Source organism: Pseudophryne corroboree, chromosome 5 (assembly GCF_028390025.1).
Source record: "Pseudophryne corroboree isolate aPseCor3 chromosome 5, aPseCor3.hap2, whole genome shotgun sequence".
Taxonomy (NCBI): Eukaryota; Metazoa; Chordata; class Amphibia; order Anura; family Myobatrachidae; genus Pseudophryne; species Pseudophryne corroboree.
The window spans coordinates 106,829,967-106,849,556 of NC_086448.1; the positions used below are offsets into that span (position 1 = coordinate 106,829,967).

General features: G+C 44.9%; 1 protein-coding gene across 5 annotated transcripts in view; it reads right to left on the reverse strand.

Annotated features, from left to right (window-relative positions):
• Positions 1-19,590, reverse strand: part of NSUN6 (NOP2/Sun RNA methyltransferase 6) — a 141,792-nt gene that overhangs the window by 30,331 nt on the left and 91,871 nt on the right. For all 5 annotated transcript variants that reach the window (XR_010177597.1, XM_063921550.1, XM_063921549.1 and 2 more), the window contains exons 7-8: positions 18,574-18,655; positions 15,786-15,905 (exon numbers count right to left, since the gene is read on the reverse strand). Coding sequence is in view for 4 of the 5 variants with exons in the window: in XM_063921550.1 (XP_063777620.1) it covers positions 15,786-15,905; positions 18,574-18,655 (202 nt within the window). In the remaining variant the exon portion in view is untranslated. The remainder of the gene's footprint in view (positions 1-15,785; positions 15,906-18,573; positions 18,656-19,590) is intronic.

Sequence of the window (19,590 nt, forward strand, 5' to 3'; positions counted from 1 at the left end):
TTACTTACCGATAATTCTATTTCTCGTAGTCCGTAGTGGATGCTGGGCGCCCATCCCAAGTGCGGATTGTCTGCAATACTTGTACATAGTTATTGTTAACTAATCGGGTTCTTGTTGTGAGCCATCTATTCAGAGGCTCCTCTGTTATCATGCTGTTAACTGGGTTTCATATCACAAGTTGTACGGTGTGATTGGTGTGGCTGGTATGAGTCTTACCCGGGATTCAAAATCCTTCCTTATTGTGTACGCACGTCCGGGCACAGTATCCTAACTGAGGCTTGGAGGAGGGTCATAGGGGGAGGAGCCAGTGCACACCAGGTAGTCCTAAAGCTTTCTTTTTGTGCCCAGTCTCCTGCGGAGCCGCTATTCCCCATGGTCCTTACGGAGTTCCCAGCATCCACTACGGACTACGAGAAATAGAATTATCGGTAAGTAAATTCTTATTATTATTAATACAATCACACAATCAAACCATGACGGGGTTAATTGTCTGACTACAGACACTGAATACATTTACCTCATTACAAAGCTAGCTGTGGAGACACCACATGGATGAAAACAATACCACTAAGCAATAAATGCACACTGTGCCATCCAGTAAAATGGTAATTGATGTTTTTCATAAGGATATAATCACAAATAAATTCTGCTAATTATTCAGTGTGCAGCTTTACCAAACCACAGGGATCGGCACGGATTGGAGGTATGTTTACACAAATTAGTGGATTAGTGCTGGAACATTCCCCATCATTTGCCGTCCCTGTATATTTAAACACACACAAAAAACCCCAGCACATGCATAATACACAAAGTGCAACTAATGTAACCATATATTAGGGATATCCTCATCTTATTATTTAGGGAGAGAATTATCAAAGCCTGGAGAGAGATAAAGTGGAGAGAGATACCCAATGTTTCCCAACCTTAGTCCTCAAGGCACCCTGACAGTACAGGTTTTAAGGATATATATCATACTTGCCGACTTTTGGGCTGCTCTCTCCGGGAGAGCAGCCGATCGGCTCAGTAGGGCAGGCGGGCAGTGTGGTGACACGCAGAGGGGGCGGGTCAGAGGCGGAATGGGGGCGTGGCTGCTGAACACATCATGTAAGCCACGCCCCCGCTGTGTAATGCCGCTAAAACCGGCATTATACAGCAGGGGGCATGGCTATGATGACGCGATTCAACAAGAATCGCGTCATCGCCTACCCGGACCGCCCACTTTACTTGCTAAGTGGGCGGCCGGGCAGGGGGTGACCCCTAAAATCGGGAGACTTGCCTGCTCTTCCGGGGGGTCGGGAGGGTCACCCGAATTTCGCGAGCCTCCCGCCCATTCCGGGAGGGTAGGCGAGTATGATATATATGCGTAAGCATAGCTAGTTAAATCAAAATAACTGAGGTACTTATTAAGTCACCTGTGCTCAAGTATGGCTATAATTAAAACCTGGACTGTTAGTATGCCTTGAGGACAGAGGTCGGGAAACACTGTACCAACCAATCAGCTACTATCTTTTATCAAACATGGCCTGTAAATTGTCAAAAGCTGATTGGTTGGTAGTTTACTTTATCTCTCTCCAAGCTTTGATAAATCACCCCCTAAGTATGGTAATGTTGAAGGTGGGACAACAGTAAACCAGTAGATGTGTAAATCTCATCTTCATCCACTTATACAGTGTGTATATCTATATAGTGTATATATGGGCAGTATTCAATTGATCCGACAAGTCGGAAAAACGTCAGTTTCCGACTTTTATAGGTCGAATCTAGATTCGACCTATTCAAGTCCACTGCCGTTTTTCCGACTTGTCGGAAAACACGTGGATCGGCGCATTAGCCGCCGATCCACGGATTTTGTCGAATTTGCGGGCGTTTTCTACGGGTTTTTAGCCCATTTGACAATGTAAATTCGACTTACAAAAGAAAAGTCGGATCGGCATTGTCGAAAACGGACAAAACCTGTCGGAAATGCCCGAAAATTGAATACTGAAGTGTCGGATCCTCTCCGACTAATTAAATACTGCCCTATATATCTATTACGTGTCAGAAAGAGAAATCAACAATAGTAAAACTCAGACCTTGCAAATCCTGATTTGCAATCTCATCTGTCTATTTTTGCATTATTGAACCTATTGATTACTCATTAGCCAATAAAAATTGTGGGGACATAAAACTTCTGGTGGGAGGATCTTGACAGATAGGGCATTCCTTACTTGGAGCAGGCAAGATGCATAAATATGCCTCATATTGCCAACACATGAAAATCAAGATAATGTGGGAAGAGATACCTAAATGAGCTTCATGGGGATAAGACCATGTGTTTAGGGATCATACTCAAGGGCGCTTCTCTAATGGGTGCAGGAGATTTGTATAATCGCAGTAGACTCTGGCACAATTCCAAGGTCTACTGCGTGCAATCATCGGTGTGGGACGAGGGACCGCACATAGGGGGTCATTCCGAGTTGATCGCTCGCTAGCTATTTTTTGCAGTGCTGCGAACAGATAGTCGCCGCCTATGGGGGAGTGTATGTTTGCTTTGCAAGTGTGCAAACGCATGTGCAGCCGAGCAGTACAAAAAAGTTTTGTGCAGTTTCTGAGTAGCTAACAACTTACTCAGCCGCTGCGATCACTTCAGCCTGTTCTTGGCCGGAATTGACGTCAGACACCCGCCCTGCAAACGCATGGACACGCCTGCGTTTTTCCAAACACTCCCAGAAAATGGTCAGTTGACACCCACAAACGCCCTCTTCCTGTCAATCTCCTTGCGATCGGCTGTGCGAATGGATTCTTCGTTAAATCCATCGCTCAGCAATGATCCACTTTGTACCCGTACGACGCGCCTGCACATTGTGGTGCATGCGCAGTTCTGTCCTGATCGCAGCGAAAAATCCTAGCGTGCGATCAGGTCGGAATGATCCCCATAGGGCCTAATTCAGATCTGATCGCAGCAGCAAATTTGTTAGCCAATGGGCAAAACCATGTGCACTGCAGGGGGGCCAGATATAACATGTGCAGAGAGAGTCAGATTTGGGTGGGTTAGGTAAATACTGGCTGCTTTATTTTTACACTGCAGTTTAGATTTGAACTCACCCCACCCAAATCTAACTCTCTCTGCACATGGTACATCTGCCCCCCCCTGCAGTGCACATGGTTTTTCCCAATTGCTAACAAATTTGCTGCTGCGATCAGATCTGAATTAGGCCCATAGACTGCACACAGGACCCATCCATTTTTGAACTGCCCCTGGTCAGACTGTAGCGATTTTGTGGGTGGCTGTAGTCTATACTTTTAAAAACACACATTATCCACCCCCTCCCTGATTTACTTTGAGCAGTTGGGTTCACTGAAGGTGAAAAAGACTCTTCAGACTCTTTATGCTACCTCTGTTTCCTGGGATGTCTATGGTGTTTATTTTTTCTAATCATATTAAAGGTCTTAAGGTGGGTACACACTGATAGATATATCTGCAGATCAATTGATCTGCAGATATATCTATGGACGGATCAGGCAGTGTGCTGTGCATACACACTGCCCGATCCGTCGGGTCTGACGTCATGAACTGGGCGGGAGTGTACACACGCCCGCCCAGTTCAGCTGTCAATCACCGCCGGTTGCTGCAGGATGTGCACGGGCGGTCGGCTGATCGCCCGTACACACACAGCGATGCGCCAATATATCGGTAGACATATTGGACCTCGGCTGTGCTGCAGGGCCAACGTGATATGTCTGTAAACGACGGAGTTCACAGACATATCGCCCGTACACACCAGCCGACAGACCCGCAATATATCGGCCGTTCAATAGAATGTCTGATATATCGGCCAGTGTGTACGGGCCTTTAGGGGGGAATTCAATTAGATGCGGCAATTTATCACGTGTGAAAACGGGAGGTAGCCTCATACTCTGACGCCCGGGCTATTCAACTAGAGCCCCCTTTACTTGCCCAGTAAATTACACTGTTAACGGGCATTAACCCATAGAATCTGGGATGTGTCCTCAGACCTATGTGTTAACCCAAAAACAGGCTATATAATGTGGATTTCTTCTGAAGCCTGCTCAGGCTTGAAAAAAATCCCTGTTAACTGCAGCATGTGGGCTACCTTTGGGACTAACTGAATAGCCCCGTCAATGTCCCTGACAAAAGACCACAATTATTACAAAACGAGCCAAACATCCTTTCTGGAAAGGCCACTGGAACGGATTGAGGATAGGATAGAAATGACATTAATAGTAAGGTGAGGAAAATTATTGAGCCTTGGAGCCCCATATTGGCACGTCCTCTGGGGCCCCCAGGACTTCTGTTAAAAAGGATATGAAAGTCAGGAAAATTCTTCATGACTTATAAATAACCGCTACCTGGAGACTCCTTCATCCGGCAAAGAGGGATTACACATTTACTTTCATCTCTACAACTAATATTCCTGGATAAATTAATTTTCCATAAGACATGACTACTTGGACAATCTTCTTGATTCCTCCATTTGTTAGATAACCAACTGATCATACACCTATTTTACTACAGCTGCTTCTACGAGAACCCCCTCCCAGGCACTGGAAATATGAACAACTGACCCAGGATACATACTGCAAAGGGTAGCTAGTGGAGGATATCTCAGATTACATTTCCCTCAATAATACCGTTAAGTCTCTCATACTGTATATTATGATCTGAGAGGCTCATAAATGTGTTATCTATTTACACTTATATCATACATGTATCCATTTGGGTTAGTTCTTAAAAAAGGCAAAGTATTGGATGCAGAGGAATGTGTTTTGTCCAAAACCTGTGCCTTGGAACTCTAGCACAAGCACTCACTGGCCCTTGACACCGTGGTGGAGCTCCAGAATGCCATGGCATACTTAAAGAGACTCCTTAATGATAGTGTAAAATGTGCGTTTTGGTCTCATAGACAAAGATACCATCAGTGGGAAAATCAGCCAGATAAAATGCTTCTAGAGATCACCGACATGTATTTGTTGTGTCCAAGTTGATAAGGGAGTTATGAAATACACAGACTCACCTGTAGCAGTGGCATTTCAGTCATTCTATTTTAAGTTCTAGAACTTGGTCCATGGCAATGCCACAGGAAGATTTGCCTCAAGAGGAGGAGATTTGGAAATACCTTGAGGACATTGACATCCCTCTACTTCCCGAGGAGGTAACACAGGCAAAGGATTCCTCCATCACAGCCTGGGACCAGATGGAATTTTCATCCCCTAATACATAACATTCCAAAATCAACTTCTCTCTACGCTCCTATAAACTTTTTACATGAAAACTCTCTCGGACTTATCTCTAGAGGTCCACATAGCGGACATTCCAAAGGAGTGCAAGGACCCAGCCACGTGCTCCACCAACTGCCCCATCTTACTACTTAATATCGAAATCAAACTCATAGCAACCTGTCTCGGGCCACATATCCCGGTACAAAGAGGTATCCTAGGGATACTACCACAAAGGATATTGACTTATTCCACCATGTGTCTCAAGTCTTCATTCCCATGATAATTTTTTTTTACTGAAACCTGAAAGGTCTGGGAATGATCATGATGATAATTAATGGAATTCTCTTAGGTAAAATATTAACAACAAATGGGACCCACCAGGGCTGTTCACTCTTGCCACTAATCTTTGTACTTTTTATAGAGGCATAGGAGAGAGAAATTTGATCAAATTGGAACAAAATTCAGGGGTTAAAGTATGTCAGAAGGACAATCGCCTTGCCTTCTTTGTAGATGGCCTACTAGCCATGGTCAATAATCCCATTACTACGCTTCCCAATTAAATGCAGGAGTTCAACCATTTTGACCATTTATACAATTTTAAAATTAATTATATTAAAGCGATGGCCTTAAAGGTTACAGCCTTGGGTGGTTTGGTGGCCAGCTTGAAGGACTTTTTCCCATTCAGATGGCACCCATAATATTACATGTTTAGGGATTTTACTGTTGAGCCAACCTGACCATGCGATTAACCATGTACCACTTTTATGCAGATTATGCAGGGAGCTGGAGGTGTAGTATACACTGCAGTTCTTATGGATGGGCAGACAAATACTATCAAAATAAAAATTCTCGCCTTATACTTGCTAGAGATGATATCTGTGGAATTTCCCTCCAGCTTCCTGGCTGATGGTCATTGAATCATTTGCAAATTTGTGTGGGAAGGCAAGAAACCTAGGGCCTAATTCAGCTCCACCCAAATCTAACTGTCTCTGCACATGTTATATCTGCCCCCCCTGCAGTGCACATAGGGGGTCATTCCGAGTTGATCGCTCGCTAGCTAGTTTTAGCAGCCGTGCAAACGCTATCCCACCGCCCACTCGGGAGTGTATTTTAGCTTAGCAGAAGTACGAACGCATGTGCAGCCGAGCTCTGCAAAAATAGTTTGTGCAGTTTCAGAGTAGCTCTGAACCTACTCAGCGCTTGCGATCACTTCAGCCTATTCGTGTCCGGATTTGACGTCATACACCCGCCCAGCCACGCCTGCGTTTTTGCAAACACTCCCTGAAAATGGTCAGTTGACACCCAGAAACGGCCCTACCTGTCAATCTTCTTGCTAGAACCTGTGCAAAACAACAACGGGCTTTGTACCTGTATGACACGCGTGCGCATTGCAGTGCCTACGCATGCGCAGAAAAGCCATTTTTTAGCCTGATCGCTGTGCTGCGAACAACGGCAGCTAGCGATCAACTCGGAATGACCCCCATGGTTTTGCCCAACTGCTAACAAATTTGCTGCTGCGATCAGATCTGAATTACCCCCCTAGATTCCAGCACTCGATACCAATGCAAACACCAAGGAGGTAAACAACCTCTCACAAAAGGACCTTGAAGGTGGATCATACCTATCTTCTGAAATATCTTCCTTGGTGTCCAAAATTCCCAAATCACTCATCCAACTATTGGCCCACACTAAATGTGTGTGGAAGACAATATGAACTAAGAATGGGTCTCTTTGGCAGTCTCCCATCTCACTAATCTTCTGCATAGCTCTTTTCTTGCCCCATACCTTCCAGGAAGTTCTTTCTACCTGGATATCGGCAGGTGTAGAGTGGTACATATGGTCCAGTGGGGCAGACTGAATTGCAATCTTATTACCCCTTAGAGGAAGTGCAAAGTGATAGAACAAGCCAACCTAGGTTGGAAGGGGCGCTGTGGGTGTGATTCCAATTAAAAAGTGCAGCAGCTGCCTGTATAGGATAGTTACAACTATATAGAAAAACCAAACTAAAATACAACAACAATAAGGCTGCGCTTAGAGAGATGAATTGTCTGTGTAACAAAGTAAAATTTATTAAACTTAAAATCTGTCCATTGGACAATTAAAATGAAAATACACTGTGATAAATAGCCTCTAATCACCTTTTAAAACAACACATGAGCTTGTTCCAAATAAACCATAGGACCCTGTAGGCTTAGAACCAATTAAATCCTGGGGCTATAGCATAGTCCCTGGGCTGGAAAGTTAAGTCCCAACGCTGGAGGATTAGCAATTCCAATACTGTATCATGAAGTTAAGGAAAGTCCTCACCAAGGCCTTTGATAAAGCAGCAGTAGCTGTGAAACGCGTCAGGTGTGAGCCTCCCCATCACCCTATCACCACTTATCATCGCAAGCTTGGACCACCTTGGACCCCAAAACCTGCTCGACTTGAACCATATCCAAAACTAAGGACTGGACTTTTTGTTCATCAAAACGCACTACTGGTGAGGACTTTCCTTAACTTCATGATACAGTATTGGAATTGCTATTCCTCCAGCGTTGGGACTTAACTTTCCAGCCCAGGGACTATGCTATAGCCCCAGGATTTAATTGGCTCTAAGCCTACAGGGTCCTATGGTTTATTTGGAACAAGCTCATGTGTTGTTTTAAAAGGTGATTAGAGGCTATTTATCACAGTGTATTTTCATTTTAATTGTCCAATGGACAGATTTTAAGTTTAATAAATTTTACTTTGTTACACAGACAATTCATCTCTCTAAGCGCAGCCTTATTGTTGTTGTACCCCTTAGAGGATCAGGATTATGGGGCCTCCTTTAAGGCTATTTGTTTCTTCAAGACAACCCCGACTATACTACAGTATCTCAAGTATTTGTAAAATGTTCATACAGAATGCATTATATGGAAGTAAGGGACAAGTATCTGACTTTGAGAAGGGAGTGATTAGGTTGGGATAAGGCATTCCAGATTATTACTACATGCTGCTTGAGTGTAAAGGTACTGAAACACAATTTAAGGTGCTCACTAGGTGGTATCGGTACCCAGCCATAATACAGAAATACATTCTGAATGTGTCCCCTCTCTGCTGGTGATGCATGAAGGACATGGGTACTTTATTTCACATTTGGTGTGGACTGTTCTCTCATCAGCCTTTTTAGAATTGGCTTCAGAAATCTTAGGATGCCCAATGCATTCAGCCCTGTTTTGGCTGTCTTAGTGTGAAATTCCTCTGGGCACATAGCAAAACACATTGGGCCTAATTCAGACCTGATCACTCGCTAGCAGTATTTTGCAGTCCTGTGATCAGATAGTTGCTGCCTACAGGGGAGTGTATTTTAGCTGTGCAAGTGTGCGAACGCATGTGCAGCCGAGCGGTACAAAAATACTTTGTGCAGTTTCTGAGTTGCCCAGGACTTACTCAGCCGCTGCAATCACTTCAGCCTGTCCGGGTCCGGAATTGACGTCAGACACCCGCCCTGCAAACGCTTGGACATGCCTGCATTTCCTCAACCACTCCCAGAAAACGGTCAGTTACCACCCACAAATGCCTTCTTCCTGTCAATCACCTTGCGATCGGCTGTGCAAATGGATTCTTCGCAAAATCCATCGCACAGCAACGATCTGCTTTGTACCTGTGCGACACGCCTGCGCATTGCGGTGCATATGCATGCGCAGTTCTGACCTGATCGCAGCACTGCAAAAAAAGCTAGCGTGCGACCAAGTCTAAATTAGGCCCCTTGTTCAAACATTTGAACAGTTATCCCTGATTAATGGCGCTGGCAATAGAATAACTCTCTTTCTCAGCCTCAGATATTCTGAGCTCCTCGCAATTTGCCTATACTGGATAGATTTTAAAGGCTCTCAAAAACTCATGTCCACCTGCTAGCTTCCAGTTTGCCAAATAGGGTGCTCGATTTCCTGATGGGTGTTGGCGCTTGGCAGCTGCTTTCCCTTCCTGGATAACTGGACCAGCCTCCATACTCTTACAAGCTCAATCATAGTCCTGTTTGGCTTGCATTGGTTATTCCCCTCTCATCCCATCTTTATCTTCTTCTCTCCCCTTCTATCTTTGTGCTATCTGTTCCTACTATATATACAGTAAATGCAGCTGTCAACATCCATCTTATAGAACTTCATGCCACTTACATATGTTATTGGTTGCTTTTTATATCTTTCACTGTGCTCCAATTCGCTAAAAAATTCTCTTTAAGAAAATAATTTATATAAAAATAAACACCAAAAATTGCAGCCAGATGAAATTTATATGGAACGCCATGTTTACAGGCACAATCCTGATAACATTACAGATGTGATACATGAAGTGGAGAACTGAAGTGCCCATACTTTCATGCCTCAAATGTACACTGCGCTTCAGGACCCCAAATTCACAACTTCACAAATGACCCCATTCTCTATTCTGAACAGAAATGCATGAGAATGGTCAGCTCATGGGGCTAGAGGAAATCATCTGTAATCACATATCTACTGCCTCATTTAGAATGAGGGGACAAAGCAGCTTTTTATTTTTCTTCTTTTTTTTTGCATGCAGGGAAAACAGTGCTTCCTTTTACACGTACTGTAGCAAACAAGTGGGTGTATTTATTTGTAGACTGACCTGCACTACTGCTCCCAACTCTAAAATTCTTCTGCAAATATTAAAACCCCCACCCCCTGAAGGGCAACAGAATGTAAAATCATGTGATTTACTTAGGATTGTGAGCCAGATCTTTAGAGGTTTTTTTTTCGTTTTTTTATTGTAATGTTTGGCTGTACACAAATAATTTAGGTAATACCTCTGACATGTAAATTTTCTAAGGTTTTACGCTTATCTCAGTTATGTCACATACAGTACATGCAATAACATGAAAGCTAGATGCAGCGTCATCAGGGTTGAAATGTTGATTTTATATTCTCAGTCTATTCCCATTAGACAAACAATAATAATCAGTGCTGGAAAGATTTCCCACAGAAAAATTGTTCTGACTAAAAAATGTTTTTGAGTCTTGTATGGACAGACGTGACCGGGGCCAGCTGTAATAATAATAGATTGGTTTCTCAGGTCTGCTTTCTCAGCGTAGAAGATGAGGCAGCTCCACTACAAATCTTGTAAATGTCATACTATACAGGGGACGTGTGTCCAGCCTGAGACATCTACAACCTTTGTATAGGAGTGGTGAGTACTTTAAAACAGAAATACAGTAACTGTAAGCATTAACATGGATACATTTGCATCAACAAAATGGCTGCTGTTTACATGACTTCCATTTTGTCAACCCTGACAACTTGTTGTCTGAGAGATAAATGGGAAAACTGCTAATCAATAGGGCGCTGTAACTAGCACAGGCACTATTCTATTCTATTGCTTAACCTACCATTATCTGCCATTTGTCCAAAGAACAGCTTGAATCGTACATGTCATGGCATGATCTCCAGGTTGGGTATGAAATGCCGCTGTCGGGATGCCGGTGCTCAGGAGACCGACAGTGGCATCCCGACAGTCGAAATTCTGACAAGGTGCTGCAAGTAGTCTAAACCTCCCCCTACCCTAACTCTCCCTTTTAGGTGCCTAACCCTAACACACCTAACCTTAAGCCCCCTGGGGGTCGCCTAACCCCTCCATCCACGCACCCTCAACCCAACCATCCCCCCTGCACAGTAACCCTAAGTCCTCCAGGGGTCGCATAAACCTACCCCCCCTTCCATCGTAGTACTTACCCGCAAGGCTATCTCGGAGATCGGGATACCGACGGTCAGGATTCCGACATCTGTGTCAGGCCTCTTTCAGAATTCCAGCGTCGGCATTCCATCATGTGTCGGGATTCTGGCGCCATCAGGATTATAACCGCATCCCATAAAATACTATAGTGCAGTACACGGACACTGGCCAACATCAACTACAGTGTGTCCCATGGGTATAGCTGCTTCATTGGATGATTGTCTTGCTTTAAGGCTACATTCATTGGGGATCAGTACGAAATCCCGCCGGACAGGATCCCGACCGGCACAATCCCGACAGGGGGGCAAGCGCAACGCAGCCCCTTGTGGGCTCGCTGCGCTCGTCGCGCTACGGGCACGGTGCCTCACTATGCTCGGCACACTAATTTATTCTCCCACTATGGGTGTCGTGGACACCCACAGAGGGAGAATATGTTGGGATTGTGCCGGTCGGGATTCCGGTGCTGATAATGACTAAGGGCCCGATTTTAAGGTGGGAATAAAGTAAAAAGGAAGCACATAACTGTGCCCGTTACCAAAACCATGTTGATGGGGCAGATGTAAGATGTACAGTGAGATTTAGATTAGCGTGGATCTGTCCAAACTCGGATCTAAATTGCAGTGTAAATATAAAGCTGTCCAGCGTCTGTAGGCTGCATGCAAAAGCAGCCAGTATGTACCTTGCATACAAAACACATAAATGTATTGGCACCCCTTGCACTGCAGCATGGTTTGTCTAGGTGCATAGTAACTTGCTTTTTTTTGCTTTACTCCCACCTCAGAATCAGGCCCTAAGGTGGGTACACTGCCGCCAGTATGGACCAACAACTGTGTTCCGCTAGTATTTGGCCTATGTGCTTCATACCCTAGGTTTTGGCCATAAATCCTGCTACTAATGTGAAACATGAACCAGGAAACATCAAGCATGTTTTCCGTTCATCCAATACTTGTGGACCTTAGTTCACTGACATCCGTGTGCACTGCCAGAAGCTTTACCCGATAGGATCATCAGCAGACATACCCCATCTGTGACAAGGTGTATTTGATATGCTGCTTCGGACCTCACGGTTGCAGTGAGCTGGCGACTGAATGACTGTAGCTTCTTCCCTATACCCATTTCATTTGTGCTTTGTATCAAATGATATGTGGCCAGGACATTAATTGGATGGCGGCCCATTCTCAGCATACATGTGACAGTGGTGTTGCTGCTTCTGAGACGATCATACAGGTGCACCTGGCGCTCTGCCACGCAGCATCCAAACTCAGAGAAACACTTTGCTGTGTCCGAGCTTCTACCTGAATGAAACGCCTGCACACACAATCACTGATACCTACCAACACTGTATAGACAGCGGTCACTGACTGAGCAGCCACGTACACCTGGAACAGCAGGCATGCCAGAAGAACTGCTCACAGAATATAATCTGATTATATTACATCACCTAAATGTTTAAAAGGAAAGTTGTGATTTTCACCCGTCTCCTTATTACTGTTATCAGCATAGGTTATCCGGCTGCAGCTTTATATTTGTACATACATGCTGCTTTCTTTCTTTTATCATTATAATAATAATAATAATTATTATTATTATTATTAACCCTTATTTATAAAGCACTAACGTATAACGCAGCTTTATAACAACTAGATATGAATTTAAATGTTTTAGGAATTACAGACCCCCTGACCCTTCCCAATAGGTCATTTTTCCCTGGAGCTTCCAAGCTGGAAGGCAGAAATACTTGTCTTCATTTCCAACTTCTGTGCTGAACAGTGTGGTAGTAATGGCGGGATGTAGTCATGTGACCAGTATGCCGACTAACAGGGACTATTCCCACTCGTGGGTGTCCAAGACCTATAGAGTGGGAAAACAACCTGTGCCCCCCCTCATCGGCATTCTAAACCCCGGAATCCCGGTGTCGGTTTGGTATGGTGACCGGTGGGATCCCAAACGCCAGTCACCCATACCCAACCCGTAAGGACCCTGAGGAAGCTTTCTCCAGCACTCATAAGCACCACAGATAAGATACAGTGGGGTCGATGTACTAAGCTTTGGAGAGTGATAAATTGGAGAGAGATAAACCACCAACCAATCGGCTCGTAACGGTCACTTTTCAAACACAGGGGCAGATGTAAGAACTGTCGTTGTGGGGGAGAAGCAGTATCAGTGCAAGTGATGTGCGCCGAATCTGCTTCTCCCCCATGTATAAGGAAAAGTGTGCCCAGTTACAGGGGTGATATGCTCCCGTCATTATCGGTGCTGCTATATTTCAGACAGCACGCCGATACGCAGGGCAATGTAAGAACAGTCAGCAGCACTGACCATTCCCAACACATGCAGCTAGCGATTTTGACAGCTGCAGGTGTCAATGCCCCATCTCCACAGCAGGGGCAGCGCCTGTTTACACACCTTGACTTCACCTACCATACAGGTAGCAAGCTGCTGTTTGAGCCCGTGACACTTCGGCTCCCGCCCCGGCTTCTCCGTTCACAGACGGTGATTTCTACCTGCATGCTGAGCCAGTCAGACTCTGACTCCCGTCCCGGCTACTCCATCTGCCGACGGTGACTTCTACCATCAGGTTGAGCCATAGAGATACCTCGGCTCCCGTCCCGGCCTTTCCAATCGCTGCCGGTGACCCCTGCCAGCACACCGCTGATAAACTGCATCACCAAGTACGTCCCCTCTTCTGCCGTAAGTAGAAGTACGTCCCCTCTTCTGCTGTATTGTCAAGCACTGGGCACTGCAGGAACCTACGACCGAGGACGCCCGGTCGGGACCAGCCCACGGAGAGGTACTTATTCATTCCTACAGCAGTTTCTTGCATTGCCGCACTTAGATCCTCACCACGGCAATCACTAATAGACACTTGTGGATCAGCTGCTTACCTGATTGTGGATCTCCATATGGCTATTTAATTGGATCTGTTTCCTCACCAAAATCGGAGGGTATTATCTCCAGTATATATATTTACAAGTTCAAGGTGTCTTGCTTCTAACTTTGGTTTTATTATATTACTTTTATTGTTTCTATGTGTTAAACTTGATGTTATCTAAACAATAAAACCTTTTGAATTTTTACACGTCAGCTCCTAATTAGTATTAATTTGCTCTAACACATTGCGCAGCCATTCTCTTCCCTTCCCTTATTCATTTTATATTGAACACGCACACAGTGTTCTGTGGCAGCGCACGTGGCAGAGCAATTTTAATTATATTAACAATATTTCTCGGCACCGTTATCTAAGGCGCTTTTTGGCAATCTTTTGTTTTTGCAGCGCTGTCACTGGCTGTGGAGGGTGCCGGCTCCGGGCTGCAGAGGAGATCTCTCGGGACTTGCGAGATCTCGTGCATACCCAGAGAGCCGGCTGTGGGGAGAGACACAGCGCATCAGCACGAGGCCGCTGACAGGTATCGCCAGAGGGGTGAGTTTTCACTCCCCCTCCAGCAGCCGAGATGTTCATACATCTCAGCACTAGTGCTTCCCCTTGGTAAAGAGGCGAAGCAGGAAGAGTGATACCGACACGGAATGTGCCGGCATCATACTTTTATTCCCGAGCTTGTAACATGGCAGTTAGGAGATGATAGTACCAGCCAATCTCTCTCTACTTTATCACTTTAAAAGGCTTAGTACATCTCCCTCAGTAACAGGTGGGGAGATTGCGGTCTCAGAGATCATCCCCATATGTATGCCCAGTGCTTTCTCCGGGAGTGGGGAAAGCTGTTAGAGAACGGTGACAAGCTGCGAGTTGTGTGACCGGGAGAAGGACGTGTTCGGGGGCTCGTGTTTGCAGACTGTTTATCACCAGTGCGCGGCCAGGCCGTACGTAGCTCGCTATCTGGCAGTTTTTTAGTAGAAGGTGCAGATGATTGAGTTTAGCATCTTCTGTCTATTTTTAATAACCCATGTCATTGCGGACAACGAGTGGGACTTGTCTTCTGTACTTTTAAGGTACAAAGGGGTTAATAATACAGGGGGTCATTCCGACTTGTTCGCTCGCAAGCGGATTTTAGCAGATTTGCTCATGCTAAGCCGCCGCCTACTGGGAGTGAATCTTAGCATCTTAAAATTGCGAACGATGTATTCGCAATATTGCGATTACACACCTCGTAGCAGTTTCTGAGTAGCTTCAGACTTACTCAGCATCTGCGATCATTTCAGTGCTTGTCGTTCCTGGTTTGACGTCAAAAACACACCCAGCGTTCGCCCAGACACTCCCCCGTTTCTCCGGCCACTCCTGCGTTTTTTCCGGAAACGGTAGCGTTTTTTCCCACACGCCCATAAAACGGCCTGTTTCCGCCCAGTAACACCCATTTCCTGTCAATCACATTACGATCGCCAGAACGATGAAAAAGCCGTGAGTAAAAATCCTAACTGCATAGCAAATTTACTTGGCGCAGTCGCAGTGCGTACATTGCGCATGCGCATTAAGCGGAAAATCGCTGCGATGCGAAGATTTTTACCGAGCGTACAACTCGGAATGACCCCAATAATACAGATAGTAACTGTAATTTGAGCATGTTGCCCCTCATATCTCCAGAAAGTGATGTTTTGTCTTTACATAATTTTTAGATGTGCGTCTTGTGGTGAAATATATCAATTCCTCTAAAGGTTGTAGAATAAGTCAACGTACCCATAGCAACCAACCAACCAACCAACCAACCAACCAACCAACCAACCAACCAACCAACCAACCAGTTTCTAGCTAGAACTTGTCAAATACATTCTGAAAAAATTAAAAGGTAGAGTCTGATTGGTTACTATTGGCAACTTCTCTACTTGTCCACCCATTAGAGGTTTGAGACATCTCCCCAATGATAGCATCATGCTCACTTACCCCTAAAAGGGTGGATTACCTGGTCACTCATGAGAGAGGCGATGTGGGTGGTCTTTCCTCCAGGCGCGGCACACATGTCCAGCACGCGCTCCCCAGGCTGGGGATGTAACACATGGCTGACAACTGCAGAAGGTAAATTCTACAAAAAGAAAAGAAAACATTAAAGAGAGGCCACGTTTCTTACTATTATACCACACAAGGGGCCTGCCCGGAGCTGAACCAGAGTCAGTTCTGTAGCCGGATCCTGCAGGGACAGGGCTGGTGCAAGTGCAAGCTGATAATATTGATGGCTATGGGGTGTATTCAATCCATGTCGGATTCTTTCATCCGACATGTGAGTATTCAATGTCAGGCCAAACCCGACAGGTTTGGCCCGTTACCGACAATGCCAATCCGACTTTTTTTAAAGTCGGATTGACACTGTCGGAAATGGGACTAAAACCTGTCAGGTTTGGCCGCGCTTTCGACAATACACAGCCGCCGATCCACATGCTTTCCGACAAGTCAGATTTCCAGACTTGTTGAAAAAAATGGGGCCACATTGAATAGGTCAGAACCCCTTCCGACTTAAAACAGTCGGAAACTGCCATCTTTCCGACAAGACTGCAGTTTCCGACTTCAATTGAATACCCCCCTATGAAACCAAACGCATTGATAGGGCCCTGTGGTCGCAGAGATGCATAAAATATCAGCATAAGGGCGAAAAGCCGCATTTAGGGTCTGATTCAGGTCTGTAAGTAAAGTAAAAAAGCAAGCAACTGGGCAAAACCATGTTGTACTGCAGGTGGGGCAGATATAACACGTGCAGAGAGAGTTAGATTTGGGTGGGTTATTTTGTTTCTGTGCAGAGTAAATACTGGCTGCTTTATTTTTACACTACAATGTAGATTTCAGTTTGAACACACCCCACCCAAATCTATCTCTCTGCACATGTTATATCTGCCCCACCTGCAGTTCAACATGGTTTTGCCCAGTTGCTTGCTTTTTTTGCTTTACTTACAAACATGAAAGGGAAAGCCAATTTAAGAGCGCATAAAAGTGTGAATTACAAAACTGTCCTATGCCCCCAAACCACTGTTTCATAATGGGGCCTGCAAGGTACCGCAAGAAACAGGACAGATTACATTAAGTCCTAAAACAGGAGCATTAATACTGTTCTATTATTACAGGGTCCCCAGTCCTCCCTGCATCTTATAATGGGGATCTCTGTGGCTGTGAGGACAGTCTGCCAGGGAATCAAACTGAATGAGCTCAACACTGATTCACTGCCAGACTATCCCTCTATTACTATGGAACTGGGAGGACTAAGTAATGTATCGGGGAGTGTGTTGCTACTGGATAGAGGGGAAATAACTGTGTTACTACAGAGCTAATGGAAGGTGCTACTGCAGTGGTGAGAGGGGAAGGTGTTACAGGGAATTGAGCCATTCGCAGTTTCACTGTACCGGCCGTGTGTACTTACACGTGCATGGCTTAATCTTTGAGACAAGCATATGCTACTGGCAGGGTCAACCAGGTAGCCCAAATACTGTACACCTATCCTCAAATCTCGCCAGATAGCCCTGTTTGGTGCTCCATGGACACTGTGAATTATCCTTGTCATGCGATTTTTTCTGGAAAATGCATCTTAATTTGCAACACTAATACTAGGTACAGTACTCAGGTTAGGGCCTGTAATGATTTGGAAAAAAAGTAACAAAGAGCAGGCAACTGTGTACACGGACAAACCATGTTTCACTGCAAGGGGATTAAATACATACATTGTTTTCCATGCAGGGTAAATACTGGCTGCCTTTGCATGTAGCCCGCAAATACTGGGCAGCATTATTTTTCGACTGCAATTTAGATTTTAGTTTGGACCAGCCTATCTCAAAACCAAGGGGTTTATTATCAAGAGTCGGGTTGTAAAACCTGTCATTTCGGATCATGTTTCTGCCTGATATTTAAAAGGGCAGTGCTTTTACTAGCAAGACATAGCTGGTAGAAGTATTGACCTTTAAAATATTGGGCAGAAACACGATCCGAAATGACAAGTTTTACAACCCGACTCTTGATAATAAACCCCTAAATCTCTTAAATCTGACCCACCTGCAGCGCTACATGGTTTGCCCAGGTGTGCAGTTACTTTCTGTATCTTACTTCATTCCAAAATCAGAATCAGGCACTTAGTACACGATTAGCGACTTAGGAGGAGATGCCATGGAGAGTGCTAAAGTGGAGTGAGATAAAGTACTAGCCAATCAGCTCCTGCAATTTTATAGGCGGGGTTTGAAAAATCACAGTTTAGAGCTGATTGGTAGTTTATCTCTCTCCACTTTTCACTCTACCAGGCTTAGTATATATGCCCCCTTGCACTTTATTAGCAAATTAAGACACAAAATTCATGAACAAGTAACAATCTGGGTGCAAAGGGCAAAATACAGCATAGGTGTCAGTCTAGCACAGAGGGCAGAGATGAGAAAGGGGTACAGACTGAGGGGGGAGGGAGGTGATGAGAAAAAGAGACAGACAAGGTGTCAGGGAGGGAAAGAGACAGAAAAGACATGAGAAAGGTAGTAAGAGAGAAACTAACGGGGAGGAGGGCACGGGGGAGACACAAGGACAAGAGAGAGACACACACAGACAGAAGGGGGACAGGAGGGACAGAGATGAGAGACAGCAGGGAGGAGACAAAGATGGGAATGCGGGTGAAACAGGAATAAAAAAAACATGCAAGGCCAAACACAATAGCTAGACACCTCGCGAATGACTGGTTCTAAACTCCAGTTCTATATGAAGTGCTAGTTGGAACATGCTACTGTATTTACCTGCAAAAAGATATACCCAGGCAGTACATTATCAAAGGATGGACTTAGGTATACGGGTTCTGTCATTTTAATGCCTTTTCCCCTATAAAACAGAGCAAAGGTTTATTAGCAAAAATCACTGCACATACGAATGTGTCCACATACATCTAGCCTCCCTGCACATTAAACAGCCCTCCTGCATGACATGACTTGGTAACGCCAAGCGTTTTTTTGTGCAACTTTTTCCAATAAAATATTTGCAAAACGATATGAATGCTGATTCTGCATTCAAAATGCTACGTTACAGTGTTTACCAGGAAAACACTGTAATGTTACATTACTTATGCAGATACAGGAGCGATCGCATACAGAATGTAGGCATGCCGCTATCATTTTAATCAGCAGAGCGATGCGTATAAGACACTTTTTCAGCAAAAAAGACGCCAGATGCTAATGGAGTTGCATGTGACCCGTCACACCAGGCATCTACCGCTACGTGGAGTATTGAGGCAAGATGTATGAGAAGGCCACATCTGCATCGCTCCAATACAAACTATAGTTGTCAGGAGGTCATTATCTCTAGTTCCACAGTTGGAGAGATGATGGCAGACAGCGCCAGTGGAATCTCTTATATATTTTATTACATTAGTTGAAAAATGCACAAATAACATTATAATAATATTCAAACTTTAGAATTAGTTTTGCTTTAAGCAAAAGAAGTCCACATACATGAATGTACAGTATCTTGTGCTAGTGACAAAGATCGTGTGGAAAGACAATATACAAGGTTTGTATAATGTGTCCTCTCTGACAGCACTGTATATCAGGGGACCTCCAGTTACTGTGGCACTACACATCCTAGCATTCCTTCCCTCAGTTTCTCCTGCAGGGTCCATAGGTTATCCACAGGATACACATTGGGATATGAGGTAGCGACAGCGGATTGGCCCAAACGATCAAAGCTTTTGGCCTCCCAGAATGCAACAGGCCAGTCCCCTATATCCCCGCCTCCTGTCTCAGGCAATTCAGTTTTTTGTT